The following is a 20,360-nucleotide window of genomic DNA, read 5'->3' on the forward strand; positions in this document are numbered from 1 at the left end:
CCTGTTCTTCACTTATAGTATTAGAATAGCAATTAAGAGTACATGCACTCTGCTGACAGCCCAGGTCCTCCTCCCAGACATCATTTATTACTTTACCTCCCCTGGGTGGAACAAGTGGGACAAGAAGTAAAGATACCATGAGTGTTTGGATGATGGTGTCTTCTCCACATGGAAGGAAACAATAGGGAACCGATAGGAAGTATTACCTCCATCAATAATAATATATTCTAACTATTTATTAGATATTTAGATAATACCAAGCTTGCTTCCCTTTATAACTTTCCTCATGCTCTTACACGTCTAATCTTTTTAACCTCGAAGGCTTTCCTTAAATGCTATTGCACACATGAAACTTTCTCTAATTTCTTAAACCAAACAAAACCTTTCTTCTCTGAGGCCCTGGTCCAACATTTTTTAAGTGTGGCGAGGAGCAACCCAGCAGAATCACTGGGGTTGCCTGTTAAAACATCCATTACTAAGCCCATCTACAGTATCCAAATTCCTTAGTGTAGGGTCCTCAAACATGCCTCTTAAGAAGCCTATAGGCCAGGCACAGTGGCTCACACCTATAATCTCAGCACTTTGTACGGCCAAGGTTGAACCATGAGGATCCCTGAGGCCAGTTCAAAACCAGCCCAGGCAAGGCTGAACATGGCAAGACCTCATCTCTACAGAAAATGTTAGCCAGGTGTTGGCACGCACATGTAGTCCCAGCTACTTGTGAGGCTGAGCAGGATCACTTGAGCCCAGTTCGAGGCTGCAGTGAGCCATGATCACACCACTGCACTCCAGCGTGGGCGGGAGACTGTCCACCACCAAAATTAAAAAAAAAAAAAAAAAAAAACGAAAAAGGAAAAGCTTCCTGGGTGCTTCATTGATACACTAAAATCTTAACCTTTTGCTTTATCTGATTGTCACTGATTACTTTTTCCCCTATTATACCATTACTTGGCATTTATTCCTCTACAAGAACTTTGGAATTTTAAAGGGTAACTCCTTAATATAAGCCTTGCATAAAGTAGCTTTTAACAAAGTCGTTAAAATGAATATGACTTTCACTTTTCTCTCAAAAGGACTAGATCTCCATGTTTTGTCATGATTAAGTGTCTAGAAGTGAAAATGCACAAAAATTGTAAAGCAATTTACTGAAATAATTTATCCTCCATCATGATGTGCTGTCTTCACCAATGTAGCCAAATTTAGGCTTTCTGGGCTGCTTATTTTAAACGCAATATAGTGCAATGCAAAGTTCTAGAGCATTGTTTTTCTATGCAATGAAGTTCAGTGTTATCTAAGTACTTTCTACTGATCTTGAAATGCAGAATAAATTAGTAGACTGAAAGAGCTCCCTAAAATCTTAATGCAATTTCAGACTGTATTTGCTATCATTTATAACATTTTATTCAATATTTGGCAAGTATTATTGGTCAGCCCTTTTTGCTTACAATGACTATATATATATTTCAAGCCTTTCTCATTCTTCTGCAATTTGCAAAGCATGAGAAGCAGTTATCCCAGTGGCTTATCTCAGCTCACAAGGGTACCAACAAGGGAGACAGAGATAATGTTCTTAAAGTATAGGGTCCATAGGAACTGGAAAGCTTAATTCTTGCTGTGACACTGTGGGGTTTCCATCATTATTTAAAAGATCTTAGACTAACAAGCCATGTACTTCCATTTAAGGGAATGTTTATAAATATCAGACTTTGAGTTCACTGCTTTGTGAAGGTCGCTTTGTTATATGGTGAGGGCAGTTTATTTCAGCACCCATCACCCTGTAACATGTACTTTTAAAATAAATAAAAAGTCCAAGAGGAGTCTTTGCCTCCCTCATCATTAAAATAAATTTTAAAACAACATAACTGTTTACTAAATTGAAACATTTCATTGAAATGCTTCATTGATAGCTCTGATTCCTTATTTTTTAAAAAATTTATTTCATATAAATCTCATATGGTACAAAAGTATTACATGCTTGGGCCTGTCTTGCAAAATAAGAGGTTCTTTCAGTTCTTCAGGCCAACCTTCCTTCAGAGGCAAATAAATAAGAAACATATGTAGAACATATTTAGAAAATTTTTTACCATAATAAAAATATGTGAACATCTTATATTTAGCATAGTTTAGCAATCCAGTTTATGTCGACAAATTTAGTTCACTGCTGGGAGGCACATGTCACAGAAGAACCTAATAGGCAGCAGATATTTTAACCTGTAGGAACAAAATGTTTAACATGTTTCTTGTATTTTTTGAAGAAGGTACTCCATTTGTACATTCAAGTTTGGTTGGCCCTTTTTAGTCTTTTTGTTCAGTATTTTAAACACTTCCATTTTCTTCTTTTTGTACTGCCTTTGGGCTTCTTCTCTCTCCTGTTTTCTCCTCTCGAATTCCTAAAATTATTAACATATGTAACTTTCATTAGCAACAAACAAGTAGATACAGTTCAGAAATTGTCTTGAAATAGCTATTACTAAGCAAACACTCTAAGGTTTGTCTCTTCTATTTTGCAAGATGTGCACTGTTTCTCCTAATTGAAGCAAAGTACCCTCTTTGCCTTCACATTATAACGACACATGGTATAACAGAGAATTTTCATGATCACAAAGCCCCAACTCTATATAAACAAAATTTTAAAAGGACATTAAATGTTTTACAGCATAATGGTCATTACTGCACTTCATCTGATGTACTATTTCCAAAGGTGACAGATGGTTGGAAAAAGCATAAAGCTGTGCTAGTTAATACTGGTCCAGTATTCCCATGAAGAAATTTTCCTGCTTTCTCCTAATCTGCCACCAGCTTAAGAACAATGAAAACATTTTAGATGTTAAGAATTCTTAATTACAGATATTCTAAAGCAAAAACAAGTAAAATTATGTATCTTTAGGGTATTTTTAACTGACACATTATACTTTTTAAAGCTACAGATTAATAAAACTTCAATGGAAAAACAAGAACTACCACAGTTGCAACAAAATGACAATTTTGTTGAGGCTGTGGGTAATTCTGTATTCATTTGAAAAAAGCCTAATTCTGCTCTACAATTCTGGTTTTCTAAATAACAGAGTGCTAACTTTTGCTAAGCTAAAATAGTAGTTTTTTTGTTTTTTTTCTTTAACAGGCAAGAACACCTCTTTATAGTAAAAAAGTATTTTATTCTAACACCTCCCCTTTGCTTTTACTTTCTTCAATGTAATGTTATGAAAATCATCTATATTTTTCTTAGGTCAGTGGTTCTCAAGTTTTATCATACATAAAAATCTTTTGAGGTGCTTGTTAACAAGTGCAAGTTCCTGGACCACACTCAGAGAAACTTTGTCCCAGATGTTCACAATATTGACCTACAAACAATGTGTTCAAAATCCTATTTTTGACCTACTAGTATTGCTTGAGATAATACAAGCAAGGAATTGGAATAAGATGCAATCCTCTACCTTTGCTCAGACTACTTATTCATTCAACAAATATTTACAGAGAGAATACTGTGTGCCCAGCACCAAGAAGCACAACAGGTATAGTATATATATTTAGGATAAATAAGAAAAACTATACTAAATATTTTTAAAGTAGAACTTACTTGTTTCTTAGCAGCACGTTTGGCTTGTACCTGTTCATATTCTTCTTGTGCTTTTTGATTTGATGTTTTCTTTTTATTTTTCTTTGGAATTGTAAAGGAGCTTTTAATTGGGGGATGAAGAAACAGGACTTTATTAGTAAAATGTCCAAAAAGGTATTAAAAACACAGTTGTAGCTTTTAAGAGTATATATTAAATAAAAGGCACAAACGGGGATTCTTAGAGAAATATTTCAACTAGGAAAAAATATAGAAAGCTATGAAAAATCCTAAAATGTTAAAAAAAAAAAACCAGAAAACTTTTAAAAGTAATGAAACCAGTATATGAATGACAGAAATGCCAGACTGAAAAAAGAATTAAACTTGTCGTTTAAGGATGTTAAGAAAATTATGTGTATATATGAACTTTAATCTCGAAGTTTTCTGAGCCCCTCCTCTCTATTCCATTTTACCTACCTAGTCATGAATCACCATACCTTGGATCTAGACACCATTTTGAACTGTTCTATCTTTAAGTACTTCTCACTTCTCTGAAGATGTCCTTTTTGCCAAGGCTAATCCAACTACTTGGAATTCCATTCATTTCCTCAGCATCCTTGATTCAGTAATAACTTTACTTTCCTCTATCATTCAACTTTTCACTATACTCTGTAACTACAATATAATATTTTAATAGCTACTAATCACTAGTGACTTTGGACTAGTGACTAGTGACTGCCTAGTCCACAAATCCAGAGACCTGTTTTCAGTCCTATTCACCTTCAACTTTATAGTACAGTAGCACACCCCTTATCCATGGTTTCCCTGTTCCACGGTTTCAGTTACCTGCAGTCAACAGAGGTCCAAACATATTAAATTGAAAAATTCCAGAAATAAACAACTCATATGTTTTAAATTGTACACCACTCTGAGTGTTTGCTTTAAGTGAAAAGGTAAAAGTTCTTCACTTAATAAGGAAGGAAAAAAAATCGTATGTTGAAGTTGCTAAGATCTATGGTTAAAAAAAAATCTTCCATACATCAAATTGTGAAGGAAAAAGAAATTCAGGCTAGTTTTGCTGTCATACTTCAAACTGCAAAAGTTATGGCCACAGTACGTGATTTAAGATGGAAAAGGCATTAAATTCCCAAGTAAAAGACATTAACAGAAATACATTCCGATGGACAGAAACTGGGTTTGGTACCATTTGCAGTTTCAGGGCATCCACTGGGGGTCTTGGAACATCTTCCAAACAGATTAACGGGGGACCACAATATTTGATAGCTGACTAATCCCTACACAACTTTTCTCTGTGGACTGAGCTGTCACTGCATTTCTCTTTCTCCAGTCCTGAAAAGCTTAACTTCTTCAATGACAACATTTTCCGTTTCCACCCCAAAATAAACCATAATCTTTAAAAGCATGATTTTTTACTTTCCTTTCTCATGATTTAAACTTCCTTACTTCAATTATCAGAGAATAACTCAAATCTACATTTCTAGTGCTAATCTTTTCCCTGAACTTTATACTGATTATTTAACAATATAATGATCAACCCTACCAAAAGTAGTAAACTTTTTGTGTCTCTGCCTTCATCCCCAATTACGTTTCCCCCCGTGGTCCCATTTCCTGTTATTTTTAGCGCAAACAGCTCACGACTTTAAAAGATACGGTTTTAATGAAGTAAAAAATTATGCTCCCAAGTTAATACCCAGCTTCTTGCAATTTTAGATTTCAGCATTGTTTTTTAACTTTAAGTATGCAGCGATAGTTTTTTATAAGTTAACTCTTATAAAACCAAAGCGTCACGGAGCTGTGCATTTGCAATTGCAGCCCATTTCTGGTCCTCTGCAGAAAATCCAGATTAATAGTAGTAGCTAACGCTCAAGAGCACTAACCACGTACCATACATACCCTTTAAGATCTTCATATACATTAACTCACTAAGTCTTCACAACAATGTCATGAAACACCTTAGGAACACCTGAGTTTATGTGAGTAATCCATTCTGGAGCTGTGCAACATGGCAGCTCTGAAGTATATATTCATTACAGTATTATCTTTCCCAATTTAAAGAGGACATAGTGTTATTTTTCCCATTTTAAAGAAGAGGTCACTGGGGCACTAACATGTTGAGTCTGGCTCTAGAACCCATACTGTTAATGACTAAAATTATAACACCTCTCAGAAGTTATTTTTCAAAAATATATTCATAACATATGGTCCAATCAAGTTACCACCTGTACTTGAGAGGAAGAAACCCAAATTCCAGAGCTCTTAATTCCCATTACGTTGCTTTGTCAATTAAGCTAAACCAGCCTAATTCAGTTATTGAAGCTAAAAATAGAGCCTCCATGAAAATGTTTCCCTAATTAAACCGTGACTTCTAAAATGTGTTAAATAAGAAAAAATACAATTCCTATATAAATTATCCTATAGTACTTTTAAATAATAAAACAACACTTAAAGGATTTCAAATGAAGAAAATACATACTTTACTGTTTTAATACTTTGTTCTTCTGGCTGAGGCTGGTCAAAGCTACACTGATCTTCAAATAAAGGCTGGTCAATGCTACACTGTTCTTCAAGCAACGGCTGGTGAACTTGTTCTGACAAAGGATGGTCGACTTTTCTTGGTTGCTTCCTATGTCTTTCCTCTTCAGCTAAATAGAGATGTTTCAGATTATCTGGGTATCGATCTGTGAATTGAGATTCCAGTGACGTTTGAGCCTTCTTTTCCTTACGTAGCAATTTCTTGTAACTTTGCTGTATTCTCAGTTTTCTTCGAAAAGCAAAGCCTTGTCCTACATTGAGGAATATCATCCAAAATTACTTTCAGAGAAAAGAAGTTGAACGAAGAATGGAGCTGTTAATTACAAATGAAAACTTTTTTTACGTCATCACATTCAGATTCTAGTATTATGTTTTGCTTTAAAAAATTATTTCAAGCAACAAATTTAAGCTGATGGATTGCATAGCAAGCTGGCCCTTTGCAAAAAGACCAGGCTAACAGTCATGCGGAAATCCAAGAATCTCAAAGAAAAACTGACCAGTTCAGACTGTTGCACAACTTGAGTTTACAGCTGTATTCACAAATCAAAACAAATTCCTTAGTTCATCTAAAACACTTAATCTGAGCCTTCAATAAATGCTTAAAAAATAGGAAAAAAAATGCCACATCTAGTATCTTATCTTGGACAAACTACATGTTTTCGAAAATGTTTCAACACGAAAGAAAAAGACAGTGTATGGTTGTCTGAAAAGCTAGCAATTATCAGAAGACTGAATTTAACATTTATATATTCCAAGTGGGATCTAAGGAACCTTACAGACAGCAATACAAAATCACAACCACAAATTAAAGCGAAGGCTGGAGGGCCTCGGGTATTTGTAATAAGGAAGAATTCGGAGCAGTGTTTCTGGCCCTGTCCTCCTGTCTATCCTTTACCTTACTACATGCGCAAGAGTTCACAGGGTCATAGACTCTCTCTGCTCAGTTTCTCAGGAAAAATATAGGAAAAAAGTTCTGATGAAATACAGGGTTACGTCAGAAAAGACGTTTAAATAATTAAAGTTAGCAACACTGCTCCGTCTTCCTATCTAGAGCTCTGCGAAGCTCACAGCTTTAGCGGGCTCAGGCATGAATTCCCTTGCCCCAGGTAGGACCGGGTCTGCTTCCTAAATCCTTCTTCCAAGCTTCAGCGAGTCTTGTATCCTAAAACTTAGCAAGCCTGAGGATTTGCAAATGGATGCCTTCTTACATACCCTCGCGAACGCTCCCCACGAAGGCTTGCGGGTGGTTAGGCCGCCATGTCTTCTGTTTCACATTCTTATTCCTGTACCCGACAGTGGAAACCCCTTCACCACGCGCCTCAATACCACCAGGCCGCCACTTCGCGGACCGCCTCACCGGCGCCATTGCAGCCGACTAACTGCGTCATCAGAAGACCACGACGGACGCCCACAAAATACGTCACCAAGCCGAAGCAATCAATCGCTCAGAAGGAATCCGGCTCGGAGCTCTACTGAGCCTGCCTATGCTAATTTGGGCCGAGTTGGCCCCTCACGGCCATGTTTGCGCCACCTACAGCCTCGGAGGGTGAGCGTCATGGCGGCTTCTTGCCCTCTCCCGGTGACCCCGGACCTGCCCACGCTGCGTGCCAAGTTGCAGGGACTGCTGCAGTTCCTGAGGGATGCCCTGTCCATTTCCAATGCACATACCGTGGATTTCTACACAGAATCCGTGTGGGAGGAGCTGGTCGACTTGCCACCGGCGACAGTGCTGGCTGCACTGAGGAAGTCAGCATCGGAGACGGAGGCCCTGCCCTCAGAGACGCGCCCCCTAGTGGAAGCAGAGTGGGAAGCAGGTGGGTGGTGGGGTAGGCAGAGCGGGAAGGGAGGCGGAGGAGAAGGTCCCGGCAGGCGAAGCGAGCCCCCTGGTGGAAGCCAGCAGAACCAGGTGCGTGGCGGCGGAGGCGGGGTGGCCCTCTGGGAAACCGAGGAGGGGTCGGATTAGTTGAGGGGTGGGGTGGGGATGTTCTTTGGAATCAGGATCACTCTTTCTTTGGGTGCTTGTGTATGTCCGCAATTTAAAGAAAGCAGGAAACAGGGCAGGGGAGTTCCTTCAAAGCAGGAAACAGGGCAGGGGAGTTCCTTCATCTAGTAATTCCATAATAATTGACGCAAGGGAAACTAGGGGAGCAGTGCTCTCACAGGTTTTATAAATTCCAGCATGTGGTGGAAGATTACTCAACAGTTAATAAAGATAATTTCAAATGGTGGTAATGAAGTAGAAAATAAAAACAGTGTAATGTGGTAGGGATTGTGTAAGGAGGCTGCCTCAATTTAGGAGGTCAGGAACATGAGAAGGCACCAGCCTGCAGAGCCACAGGGAGGGGTTGCAGGCGGTGGGAACCGCAGGCTAGGCTTGGCTCTAGCCACGTGAGGGGCTGCAGATGCAGGACGGGAGGCAAGCAGAGGCCAGATGGCACAGGCCTTTCTAGGCCTTGGAAGGATTTTGGATTTTAAGTGTGATGGAAACCCTTGGGATTATTTAGGCAACATAGTGACCTAATTCACATTTGAAAAGATAACTGTGAATTATTTGAAGAATAGACTAGTGGGGCAAAAGCTTAAGCTGAGAGGCCAGTTAGGAGACTATCTCAGTAGTACAACAGATGATTGTATCTTGGACTAGGATGGTATTCGGATATTCACTATTTCATTTAAAAGCTATTTTAAAGTACCTAATATGTGTGTTGAATTTTTGTAGGCTCAAGCTTTTCCTACCCTCAAGAAATGTAGATTCTTCTCAGGCAAGCATATTTTGGAAGTAGAATGATGGACACCAACAGGCTTCTGGGATTTTTACTTTCCTTCTAGACTTCCCAAACTTACCCTTACTAGTGAACTTTATTCATTGAGCATTCTCTGAATGCAAAGCATCACTAGAGCGACCTCTTATAATAGCACTTGGTAAATACTGTTGTTTTTTTTTAAGTCATTGTTATTGAAAAGTTAGGCACTGCTTCAGTTTGCTCTCATAATAAATATATGGCACTTATGATATGACAATTTTACTTAAACTCCGAAGGAGCAGAGTCTTTGTCTGACTTGTCAACTGATGTATTCCCAGCACTTGGTAAAATACTTGGCATACATTAGATACTGGATGAATATCTGTTGAATGGAGGAATTAATGAGTTACTCATGTTAGTTTTAAATAAATAAAATGAAACTACTCTCAAGTTTAGAGTGTAAGACTTTAATACGTGTTTAGCCTGGTCTCCAGAGAATGGTAGAGTTAGATTGTCTTACATATTCTAATAATAATTGGATTATTTGATATTTACTATATACCCTGTAGTGTGCTAAGTGTCTTCATGTGTATTTTCTCTTTTAACCTTTCATCAGCCTTGCAAGATAGGTTCTGTTATTGTCGATTTGTGAAATTATAACGAGTTAATTTGCAAGGGATATAGCTGATAATGGAAGATTCTCAAACCTGGGTCATCTGACTTGAAACTTTTTTAGTGCTGTAAGAGAAAGTATACTAGATAAGGGAGGAGTAAATAAGGGGAAGAAGAGGAAAATGTTTGCATTTTTAAGTAAGTTGTCCTGGCAAGACCTCACTGAGGTGACTCTAATTCTGAGAAGATAAGAAAAATACCGAGCCATGAAGATCTCTGGAGGGAAAGCAGTCCATTTAGTGACAACAGGAAACAGAAATGCCCTGATGAGGGAGCCTACATGGTATGTTTAAGGAGCTGTAAGGAGACTGAAATAGATTTCCACTAGGGACTCACAAGGAGTATGGTCTTGTGTCCGGAATTTTTAGGTTCTTGGTCTCACTGACTTCAAGAATGAAGCCACAGACCCTCTCGGTGAGTATTATAGTTCTTAAAGGCGGCATGTCCAGAGTTTGTTCCTTCTGATGTTCGGATGTGTTCGGAGTTTCTTCCTTCTGGTGGGTTCGTGGTCTCGCTGGCTTCAGGAGTGAAGCTGCAGACCTTCGCGGTGAGTGTTACAGCTCTTAAGGCGGCGTGTCTGGAGTCGTTCATTCCTCCTGGTGGGTTTGTGGTCTCGCTGGCCTCAGGAGTAAAGCTGCAGACCTTCGCGGTGAGTGTTACAGCTCACAAACGCAGTGTGGACCCAAAGAGAGAGCAGCAGCAAGATTTATTGCAAGGAGTGAAAAAACAAAGCTTCCACAGGGTTGTCACTGCTGGCTCCGGCAGTCTGCTTTTATTCTCTTATCTGGCCCCACCCACATCCTGCTGATTGGTCCATTTTACAGAGAGCTGATTGGTCTGTTTTACAGAGAGCTGATTGGTCCATTTTGACAGGGTGCTGATTGGTGCATTTACAATCCCTGAGCTAGACATGAAAGTTCTCCTAGTCCCCACTAGATCAGCTATACACAGAGCACTCATTGGTGCATTTACAAACCTTGAGCTAGACACAGGGTGCTGACTGGTGTATTTACAATCCCTTAGCTAGACACAAAGGTTATCCAAGTCCCCACTAGACTCAGGAGCCCAGCTGGCTTCACCTAGTGGATCCCACATTGGGGCTGCAGGTGGAGCTGCCCACCAGTCTCATGCCGTGCGCCTGCACTCCTCAGCCCTTGGGCGGTCGATGGGACCAGGCACTGTGAAGCAGGAGGTGGTGCTCGTTGGGGAGGCTTGGGCCATGCAGGAGCCCATGGCGGGGGGCGGAGGGGGGAACTCAGGCATGGCGGGCTGCAGGTCTTGAGCCCTGCCCCGTGGGGAGGCAGCTGAGGCCCAGTGAGAATTCAAGAGCAGCGCTGGTGGGCGGGCACTACTGGGGGACCTGGTGCATCCTCTGCAGCTGCTGTCCTGGGTGCTAAGCTCCTCACTGCCTGGGGCCAGTGGTGCTGGGCGGCCGCTCTGAGTGCTGGGCCTGCCAAGCCCACACCCATCCGGAACTCGCGCTGGCCAGCAAGCGTGGTGCGCAGCCCTGGTTCCCGCCCGTGCCTCTCCCTCCACACCTCCCTGCAAGCTGAGGGAGCCAGCTCCAGCCTCGGCCAGCCTAGAGAAGGGCTCCCACAGTGCAGTGGTGGGCTGAAGGACTCCTCAAGCGTGGCCAGAGTGGGCGCCAAGGCCGAGGAGGCGCCAAGAGCGAGTGAGGGCTGCCAGCACGCTGTCACCTCGCAGTCTTCTGCTGATATTTTATGAGGAGTTACAAGTAAACATAATTCCCAGAGTGCAATGCACAGTTTGGAAAAGCACACTAACAGATGTTCGGCACAATCATTTGGTGTTTTATGGAACAAAGTTTTTTCTAAAAGTCCTCAGTGTGTCCATTTCAGTAGGTTTCATGTGCCAGGTGATCTTCTTGTCTCATTAGAGTCCTAAGAGTTTCTTCTTCATTGTTCATCTAAAAAGAATTAGAATAAAATATTTAATTCTCTAAAATAAAAAGGAAATATGTTAGAAATAACTATCTTTTCAGTGCATAAATTATGGCTTTCCAGACAGACTTCCTGGGATCAAATATTGACTCCAGCACTTAGTAGCTGTGCTAACTTGGGCAATTTGCTTCAACTCGTTGTACATTAGTTCCTCATCTGTAAAATGGGGGTAACTTTAGTACCTGCCTGATGGGATACTGTGAAAGGTAATTCAGCTAATATATAGAAAGGGATATCTTTCACGTGAAGTGAACAGCAGGTGCCCAAGCTGGAGCACGCTTGGTGCATTTTAAACACAGCTGAGCAGTCTTGGTGAGACCGGTGAGAGATGGCATTTGGAGGTAGCCCAGGACATCCTCACATAAAACTTGTAGGCTGTACTCAGTACTTGGCTTTTATTCTGAGTGAAATGCGAAGCTCTTTGAGAATTTTGTGTGGTGATGTGATACCGTGTGATTTATGTTTCAAATCACCTGATTTCTGTGTGGAGAAGAGAAGGTAAGAAAGGTGAAGGAAAGTAAGGGAAGAAACAGGAATACAATATAAGAAGCTATTAAAATAGTCCAGGGACATTTCAAGGAACAGTAGCTTGAAGAGGTGAGATTCTCCTGCAAATAACAATGATGAAAACTGGCCAGATTATTAAAAACAACTGTAAGATTCTGGAAAATGCCAAAGGCAGAAATATAAGAAGAGTTTACTATTGAAAGACTGTGATTGATTGGGTAGGAAGTCAGAGTTCATGGCTTCTTGCTAGAGATGCTCCTAGCTCCTGTAGATCTAGCAGTGGAATACCACATCCTTACCAGGTCAAGGTGGTGATGGCAAAATTCAGAGATCAGAGCAGGTGCCAATTTAAGACGTACATTCTGGAAACAGGAGATACAAAAGGTCTGAGATCTAAGATCTGAGTATAAACGCTGCCTGAATCCTCAAATGATCTCTTAACTCCACATGCCTGGGGGACCTAGAGATCCTAGCAGAAACACTGGCAAAAAACTTTTGAGAGGCAGAGCTTCCCCTGGCTAGAGATCCCGCAAGTTTGCTGCACCTTCAAGAGAGTGTATTTCCTAAAGTACATACAACTTGGGTGGTAAATATCAGAAGCCTTATTGAATTCTTGTATGAAAGGGCAAAATTCAAGTTTGGCAGAGCAACTGGAAATTTACATTAGGGAGTCTTTGAATTGTAAAAAAAGGAATTACAGAAAGGGTGAGCCTCAAAATCTGACTAGAAAATCTACCCAAATCTTTATCTGACTGCTAAACTCTGCAGGCTCAGGTATACCACCAGACAATGGGTAAATAAAAAAGCAACTAAGCAGAGACATCAGCTGCTGCACTCTGAAGGGGGGATAGTTTTCAGTTTGAGTCAAAACAAGTTGACTTCCCACTATTAATAGAACAACAACCACCACAAATCCTTAGGAAAACAAAATAGATTCACTACAATAAAGTATCTGCCATTCCGTTTTTCAACTAAAAAAAACTTCTAGATGTTTAAAAAAAAAAAAAGGAAAGTGTGACTCTAACTTAGGAAACTAATTCCAAGTAAGCCCTAATGCTGGATTTTAGTACCTATGATGAAAGAATTGAAGGATAGTGTGACCCATATTTAGGAAAAAAAGAGTAAGTCAATAAGTGCTGATCCTAATTGGGCTAAGGTGTTGGATTTCAGTGGCTGTTATAAATATGTTTAAAGAGCTCAAAGAAAATACACTGGGAGAATTAAAGGAAACGATGGTATTAAGGAATATTTAATTATAGTACCTACTTTATGCCCCTTTGAAATGAAAAGTACACACTCACTGACACACAATTGTATTAATGTTATGTATTATCTATTGCTGCATAACAAGTGGTTTAAACCTATACTATATCATCAGTTTTTGTGGGTCAGGAATTCAGGAGCAGATTAACTGGGTGGATCTGGTTTGGGATCTTATGAGGTCACAGTCAAGATGTTGGCTGGGGCTGTAGTTGCTGAAGGCTTGATTGAGGCTGAAATATTTGCCTCTGTGATTATCTCATTCACATAGGTGGCTATAATATTTCATTTGCATAAGTGGCCATAATATCTCATTCACGGAGGTGGCTAGTTGGTGCAGGCTGTTGGCATGAGATCTCAGTTTCATACCATGTAAACTTTTCCTACGGGGATGCTTTTGTGGAAACTTTGTGTTTACATGACGTTCTTGTTTTTGTCTGCACTCAGACATGATTATGAAGTTGGCATGGTCACAAACCTTGTCTGATGTTGGTGTACTGAGAAATTTTTCATGTTTAGTAGGAAAGACTGTGGCCTACATGTTAGTTCAAAGTCAGCTATGAGCTGACATCTGTCTGTTACATCTGGGATTTTTTCTTTCTTTTTTTAAAAGTAGGGATAATATTACCTACCTTCTAGAACAGCAAAGATTAAAGATGATGTATACATAGCACCTAGCATAGAACTGAGAATATAGCATGGGTTAATAAATTGTGGCTAATACATGATTATGATGGTTGTGATGATGATTGGTAGTGATGGTATAATTAGGTCTTTACTTGGAAGAAATAAATTGTCCAGAGTTCCTGGAAGTTTATGTTCTAAACAAATATATTTTTTGCCATATTAATAACATACTATTGTTATTGTCTGTTGGCTTGTCTGTATCTGCAACTAAATTATAAACTATCAAAAAACAAAGGTACAATGTTTGTCTTTTTCACTATTTTCAGCATCATAAACAGTTTCTGTTTATAGATGAGTAAATTAAATGATTCTATTTTTACATTAAAATTGTTTATTTTTAATTGGCAAATAAAAATTATGTATGTTTATTGTGTACATCATGTTTAAATAATTCTTGAAGAAAGAATGAAGTTAAACATAGATCTAATAAAGAGTCTTATTGAAGGCACTCCTTGCACATATCTAGTACTCAACTAGACATATATTATTTCTGGTTGATCCCTAAGTTATAATTATGATCATTGTGTATGATAATAAATATTAGTTATATGATCCAACTAATAGATTTTTAAATTTATTTGAAAAGACACAAATCAATAACTGTTCTTTCCCTATGTGGAAATATAGTACTTTATTTAGTACATTACAGATTACAATAAAATACCCTGGGAATTTGGAGATAAAATCAGAACAAGTATCACTTCAGGTTAAAATGTCTAAAAGTTAGTACATAATATAGGCGAGATTAACCATCTGCAGCAAAAAAGCCAGTAGAGACAGCTTCTAAATATTTTGCTGATAGGATAAATATGACCTATATCTTATTTTGGAGATTAAGATTTCGTTATAGCTCCTTCAAGGAAACCAGACTGTGTTCTTAGGAAGTAATGACTGTATGTGTAAATCTGTAACATTCTCAGCAGAATCATCATTGATCTTCAGAAATTAATTGTTTAATGGAATCTAGAAAATTCTTCTGAAAAGCAAGAGGGGAGAGATAGTCTAAGTCAGGATAGCCAAAATATTTTATGAAACAGAAATAGATCAAAACAACAGAAGCGACTGAAGCAGCTTACTTAGCTTGCTGAAAATTTTAAGAATATCTGGCCTCGGCTGGGCGCGGTGGCTCACGCCTGCAATCCCAGCACTTTGGGAAGGCAAGGCGGGGGGATCATGAGGTCAGGAGATCGACACCCTCTTGGCTAACACAGTGAAACCCCGTCTCTACTAAAAATACAAAAAATCAGCCAGACGTGGTGGCGGGCACCTGTAGTCCCAGCTACTCGGGAGGTTGAGGCAGGAGAATGGTGTGAACCCAGGAGGCAGAGCTTGCAGTGAGCCGAGACTGCGCCACTGCACTCCAGCTTGGGTGACAGAGTGAGACTCTGTCTCAAAAAAATTTAAAAAAATTTAAAAAAAAAGAATACCTGGCCTCATTTGTTCTCATTGTAATTCTAAAATTAGGAGACTGTCCTAACAAATGAGTGTTACAGATTATTGTTATAGGTATATTTCTCAGTGGAAACTAATACATTTGTATTTCAAAGTCAACATCTTATAATGTTATTTAAATTAGCTGGGGAAAGCCTAATGAACTCTCAGGAATTCCAGTTTCTGTGCCTGCCAAAGCATAGGGATCCTCTAAGGCACTGAGCCTCCAGGGACTTTCTCTTGACTTTTCTTTCAGTTTCTTGAGGCCATATGCTGCTTCTCCTGTTTCATATTATTACTCAAATGATCCTACCAGGATTGGGTGCTGAGTAAATGTTTACAGAATCAGTTCCTTTTGGTGATCATCTGGTGTAATTATTTTACTACCATTTTAATTGAACAACACAGAAAGAGTATGTCCATGATAGATTATTCTTTTATCAAGCTTGTCTTTATTATTTTTTTTTTTTTGCATCTTAATAAATTAAATGTTTTCTTGGCCATCCTAAGTAGTTTTTATTGTTGGTGGTGGTAGTAATTCGAATGCATTGAAATTGCGCTCATATTTAATTTGAAACACATGAAGGCAGAAAGCATGTCGTTGGAAACAGAAAGTGAGAACACAACGGAGAAATAATTAGTGTGTTCTGTTTTACTCTGCTGTATGTAACTTTTATTCATTCACTTTCCTTATATATTTTTCTGAATTCCATTTTCTCTTTTTCAGTTTTTCTGAGTCATTTTAGATTTCAAATGTAAAAATAATATTACATTATAACAAGATAGTGGCCAGTGTTAGCCCCATTCCAGGGGAACTTCTGTAATCATAAGTAAGAGAGAGCTGCAATGCAAACAAATCTTTGAGAACCAAGGATAATTTTTCTTTTTGTCTGTTTGATATATAGAAAGTGTCTTCAGATTTTCCTTTTAAATAAAACTATTTAGAACTTAAATTTGTTTTCTAATTTTTAATGGTACCTCCTCCACTACTTTCGCCTTTCCCCATATCTTTCAATTATTAGAAGTTCAGTAAAACAGAGTTCATGGAGATTCCTTTCATCTGTTGCATTTTTCCTCATTCTACTTATATTATACTGTTTTCCTGTGTTTAGCCAATCATCATATATTTGGTTGCCTCTATTCGTTTGGATTTTTAAAATTTTATATCAAATCATTAAACTTTCCTTGTAAGCTTATAGTTATGGTTATCTGTTATCATCATTTATCATAATTTAAATTCTTTCCTTGGTTTTAAAAAAAACTTTTCTACATGATTTCATGCCTTCTGGAGTCTGTATTTATTTTGTTTACTCCTCATCACCTCAGTGGTTTAAGCATTCCTTCTATAAATGGCATTATTATTCTTCCTGTTACCTCAGTTCATAATCCGCCAATTCCTCTTCCTCCATTACTCTTGCATTTGCTGTTTTTCATTCCCATAGAAAATAGTTCAGTGTCACCTCTCCTTTTTAAATCTTGCAACAGAATTTTTGTAATGGCTTCCAACCTGTTGTTCTTGACTTTAGACTGTATTTCATTTGTGTTGCCACTCAACAGCTTTCAGATTTATTGTCCAAAACCGTAGTTCTGATCTTGTCATTCTTCTGCTCAAAACCCATCAGTAGGTCTTCATTTCCTACAAAATAAAGTTCTTCACCTTTGGCCTTATCTTGTATCTGCTCTTCAGCTGGAACTTGGCTACTAATATAAACAAATAGGAGATAGCATGGAAAGAATATGGATTTTAGTGTCAGTCACACATAGTTTTGAATCCTGGCTCTGATACTTTAGTACTGCATAATCTTGTGCAATTTAGTTAAGCTTTTGCAGCTCAATTTCCCCTTTTGAAAAATGGGAATCCTAATTCTTGTCTGAAAGGTCTCCATAAAAGTAAATGAGATATATATTAAAACGTAGCGTACAAATGAGTAGGCCCCATAATAAATAATAGCCACCTTCTTCCTACTCTGATGCTCTCAGATGGAGGCAGACTAGATGCAGAGCCAGAAGACCTGATTCTAATCCATCTCTAACTCTGATTAGCTGTGTTATCTTGCACAGGACATTTAACTGTAGGGCTCAATTTTCTCATCCAAGAAGTAACTGCGTAAGTTGTTCACCTATGGCAGAGGTAGAAAAATAGCCACTGCCAGACTTGTGTGGCTTAGAAACACATCTCATTTAACCAATATGGTGCCTACATTTTTTTTAGCCAACATTTCAAGATTGACAGATTTCAGATTTAACACACACATACACACAGACACACACCCCTGGAATTGAAGCTTCTGTGGAAAAAATTAGATCTGGCCATTTTGTTGCATATCTCTGTGTGGCAGACAGCTTTCTTTTGGGGGATATATCCGTTTCCTCTAGCTAGCTTCATGAATAGAAGTAATCTGCCTGGCCCCCTAAGGTACCAGAAGTTCAGCTCTTGGGTTGCAGGCTCCAATCAGTTCCCTCATACCCCCTGAAAATGAATTCAGGAATTTGTTTCACCTTCTCAAAGGAGACTGATAACCAAAAATAGTTATAAGTCAATTGAATACAAGATACCTAGGGTTTGTTCCAGTTCTCAAATCCTAGGGAAATACAATGATTTAAATATTTTATCCTCAGACCTTATTAGTCCCTGCTATTAACACCATGGTCATGTTGAAGGGCTGTGTCAATCTGGATCTTGAAATAAAAAAGTCTATATAACCAGTCAGTGGGTCACCTAGATAATAAGTGATTCAACTTCCTACATGATCTGACCCCTGATCAACTTTGATTATGAAGATGGGTGAAATAATTTGATGTTCCTAATTTTTAAGATATATCTTCAGCCAAAGCAGAAGGGAAGAGGTTTGAGGAAATGGTTTAGTATTATCAACACTTCTCTTGGAATTTTCCCTCTACCCTTAAACTGTATACACCTTAGCTGCCTTGTTCTCTGAATGTACCATGTGTTTTTTCTCTAATTTTGTTCATGGTATCCTGTTTGTTTAGAGCTTTCCTACTCCCATCTATATAATAAATATTCATTCATATTGCATCTTCTTTCAAAGCCCAGGTCAAATTACACTAAATTAGTAATGAAATTACTCATTGTATATTATTTTATTCATAGCTTCATTAGAGCACTTAGTCCACTGTGTTATGATGATTTGTTTTCTTTAACTCTCCAGTTTTCTTTAACTCTCCAGTGTGTCCTGGTGTGTAGGATATAGTAAGTGACACATAGTAGGCACAAATTCAATGTTTTGTGTCCGGAGTTGTTTGTTCCTCCCAGTGGGTTCTTGGTCTTGCTGACTTCAAGAATGAAGCCGCGGACCTTTGCGGTGACTGTTACAGCTCTTAAAGACGGTGTGTCCGGAGTTTCTTCCTTCAGATGTGTCCAGAGTTTCTTCCTTCTGGTGGGTTCATGGTCTTGCTGACTTCAAGAATGAAGCCGCGGACCTTCACGGTGAGTGTTAACAGCTCTTAAAGGTGATGCAGACCCAAAGAGTGAGCAGCAGCAAGATTTATTGTGAAGAGCGAAAGAACAAAGCTTCCACAGTGTGGAAGGGGACCTGGACGGGTTGCTGCTGTTGGCTGGGGTGGCCAGCTTTTATTCCCTTATTTGACCCCACCCACGTCCTGCTGATTGGTCCATTTTACACAGTGCTGATTGGTCCATTTTACAGAGTGTTGATTGGTGTGTTTACAATTCTTTAGCTAGACACAGAATGCTAATGGGTGCGTTTTTACAGAGTGCTGATTGGTGTGTTTACAATCCTTTAGCTAGATACAGAGTGCTGATTGGTGCGTTTTTACAGAGTGCTGATTGGTGCATTTACAATCCTTTACCTAGACACAGAGTGCTGATTGGTGCATTTATAATCCTCTAGCTAGACAGAAAAGTTCTTCAAGTCTCCACCCAACCCAGAAGCCCAGCTGGCTTCACCTCTCAATCCCCCCTCTAAACAGGACACCCCAACTGCTGTTGGGAATCGGCAAATGACCGCTCTAGCTAATTCCTGCTGGATAGGGGTGAAGAAGGAGCCTTGCAGTTGTAGTGTCCTCCACAGGGGAACTCTTTAGGCCAGTGAAAGGGCCAGTGGGTCAGTCCAGGGATCCTTGGTAGAAGTTGTTTGTTGAGCTCATTTGGGGTTCCATTTGTAAGACCATCTGTAACTTGATGGCCTCGATCCTAGAGGAAACAGATTTGAAAAGGAGGTTAAAAATATAAGGCCTGAAGGCGAGTAATAGCAAGATAGCTGCCACGGGACCTAGAAAGGGGAGAAGCCAGGTTGCCCAACTCCAGAGGTTGGTATAAGAGTTTGAAAGGTGTTGTTTGATTTCAGAAGCCTTTTCCTGTAAATGCTGGGTGGCATCTCATACTATCCCTGACTGGTTAGTGTGAAAACAATACTTTTCCCTTAAGAAAGTGCAGAGTCCTGCTTTCTCAGCAGTGAGGAGGTCTAGGCCTTGGCGGTTTTGGACAGTCACTGCTGCCAAAGAGTCTATTTGGGATTGTAAAGAGAAGACCTTCAATTATCAATTATAGTTTTAAATTTACCCGGGTTTCTAAAGCAATGGGGTATACTGTTTTTTCTTTACTATTTCTATCTTTTTCTCTCTTTGACTCCTTCTTTGTCTCTCTCTTTCTCTCTCTGTCTCTGACTCCCTCTTTGTCTCTTCCTCCCTCTCTCTCTCTGACTTTCTGTCTCTTTCTCTCTTTCCTTTCTGCTGGTCTTTCCCTGCCTCTGCCAGCCACTTATGCTGCTGTTCTCCCCTCTCCTTCCTCTTTTTGATGGCTTCAGCAGTGTAAGACTGCCACCTCCTTGGGTTTTTGCACTGCATGCAATAACTCCATGATTTCCTTGTGGTATTTGATGGGGGTTCCCCCAGAGGTTAGAAACTCCCTTTCTTTCCATATTGCAACATGGGCATATAGGATTAAATGAGCACACTTACTGTCTGTAGCAAAGTCTCCCAATTACAACTGAGGAGGTGGGAGAAATACCT

General features: G+C 39.4%; 2 protein-coding genes across 6 annotated transcripts in view; one reads left to right on the top strand and one right to left on the bottom strand.

Moving 5' to 3' along the window:
• Positions 1-1,378: 1,378 nt before the first annotated feature.
• CCDC59 (coiled-coil domain containing 59) lies at positions 1,379-7,556 on the bottom strand. Its single transcript, XM_004053629.5, has 4 exons — positions 7,319-7,556; positions 6,048-6,357; positions 3,578-3,677; positions 1,379-2,390 (listed from the first exon to the last, which is right to left on the bottom strand). Exons 1-4 carry the CDS (start codon positions 7,470-7,472, stop codon positions 2,229-2,231), a joined length of 726 nt encoding a protein of 241 aa, XP_004053677.4. The 5' UTR covers positions 7,473-7,556; the 3' UTR covers positions 1,379-2,228.
• The window catches only part of METTL25 (methyltransferase like 25), a 120,814-nt gene continuing 107,939 nt past the window's right edge, over positions 7,486-20,360 (top strand). The window contains exon 1 of one of the 5 annotated variants that reach the window (XM_004053628.5): positions 7,486-7,920. In XM_004053628.5, coding sequence (XP_004053676.2) covers positions 7,662-7,920 — 259 coding nt within the window. In that variant the 5' untranslated portion in view covers positions 7,486-7,661. Of the gene's footprint in view, positions 8,013-20,360 lie in introns of all 5 variants that reach the window. The other 4 variants (XM_055358828.2, XM_055358832.2, XM_055358833.2 and 1 more) reach the window with 4 other exon arrangements.

Source organism: Gorilla gorilla, chromosome 10 (assembly GCF_029281585.2).
Source record: "Gorilla gorilla gorilla isolate KB3781 chromosome 10, NHGRI_mGorGor1-v2.1_pri, whole genome shotgun sequence".
In the NCBI taxonomy this organism is placed as follows: domain Eukaryota; kingdom Metazoa; phylum Chordata; class Mammalia; order Primates; family Hominidae; genus Gorilla; species Gorilla gorilla.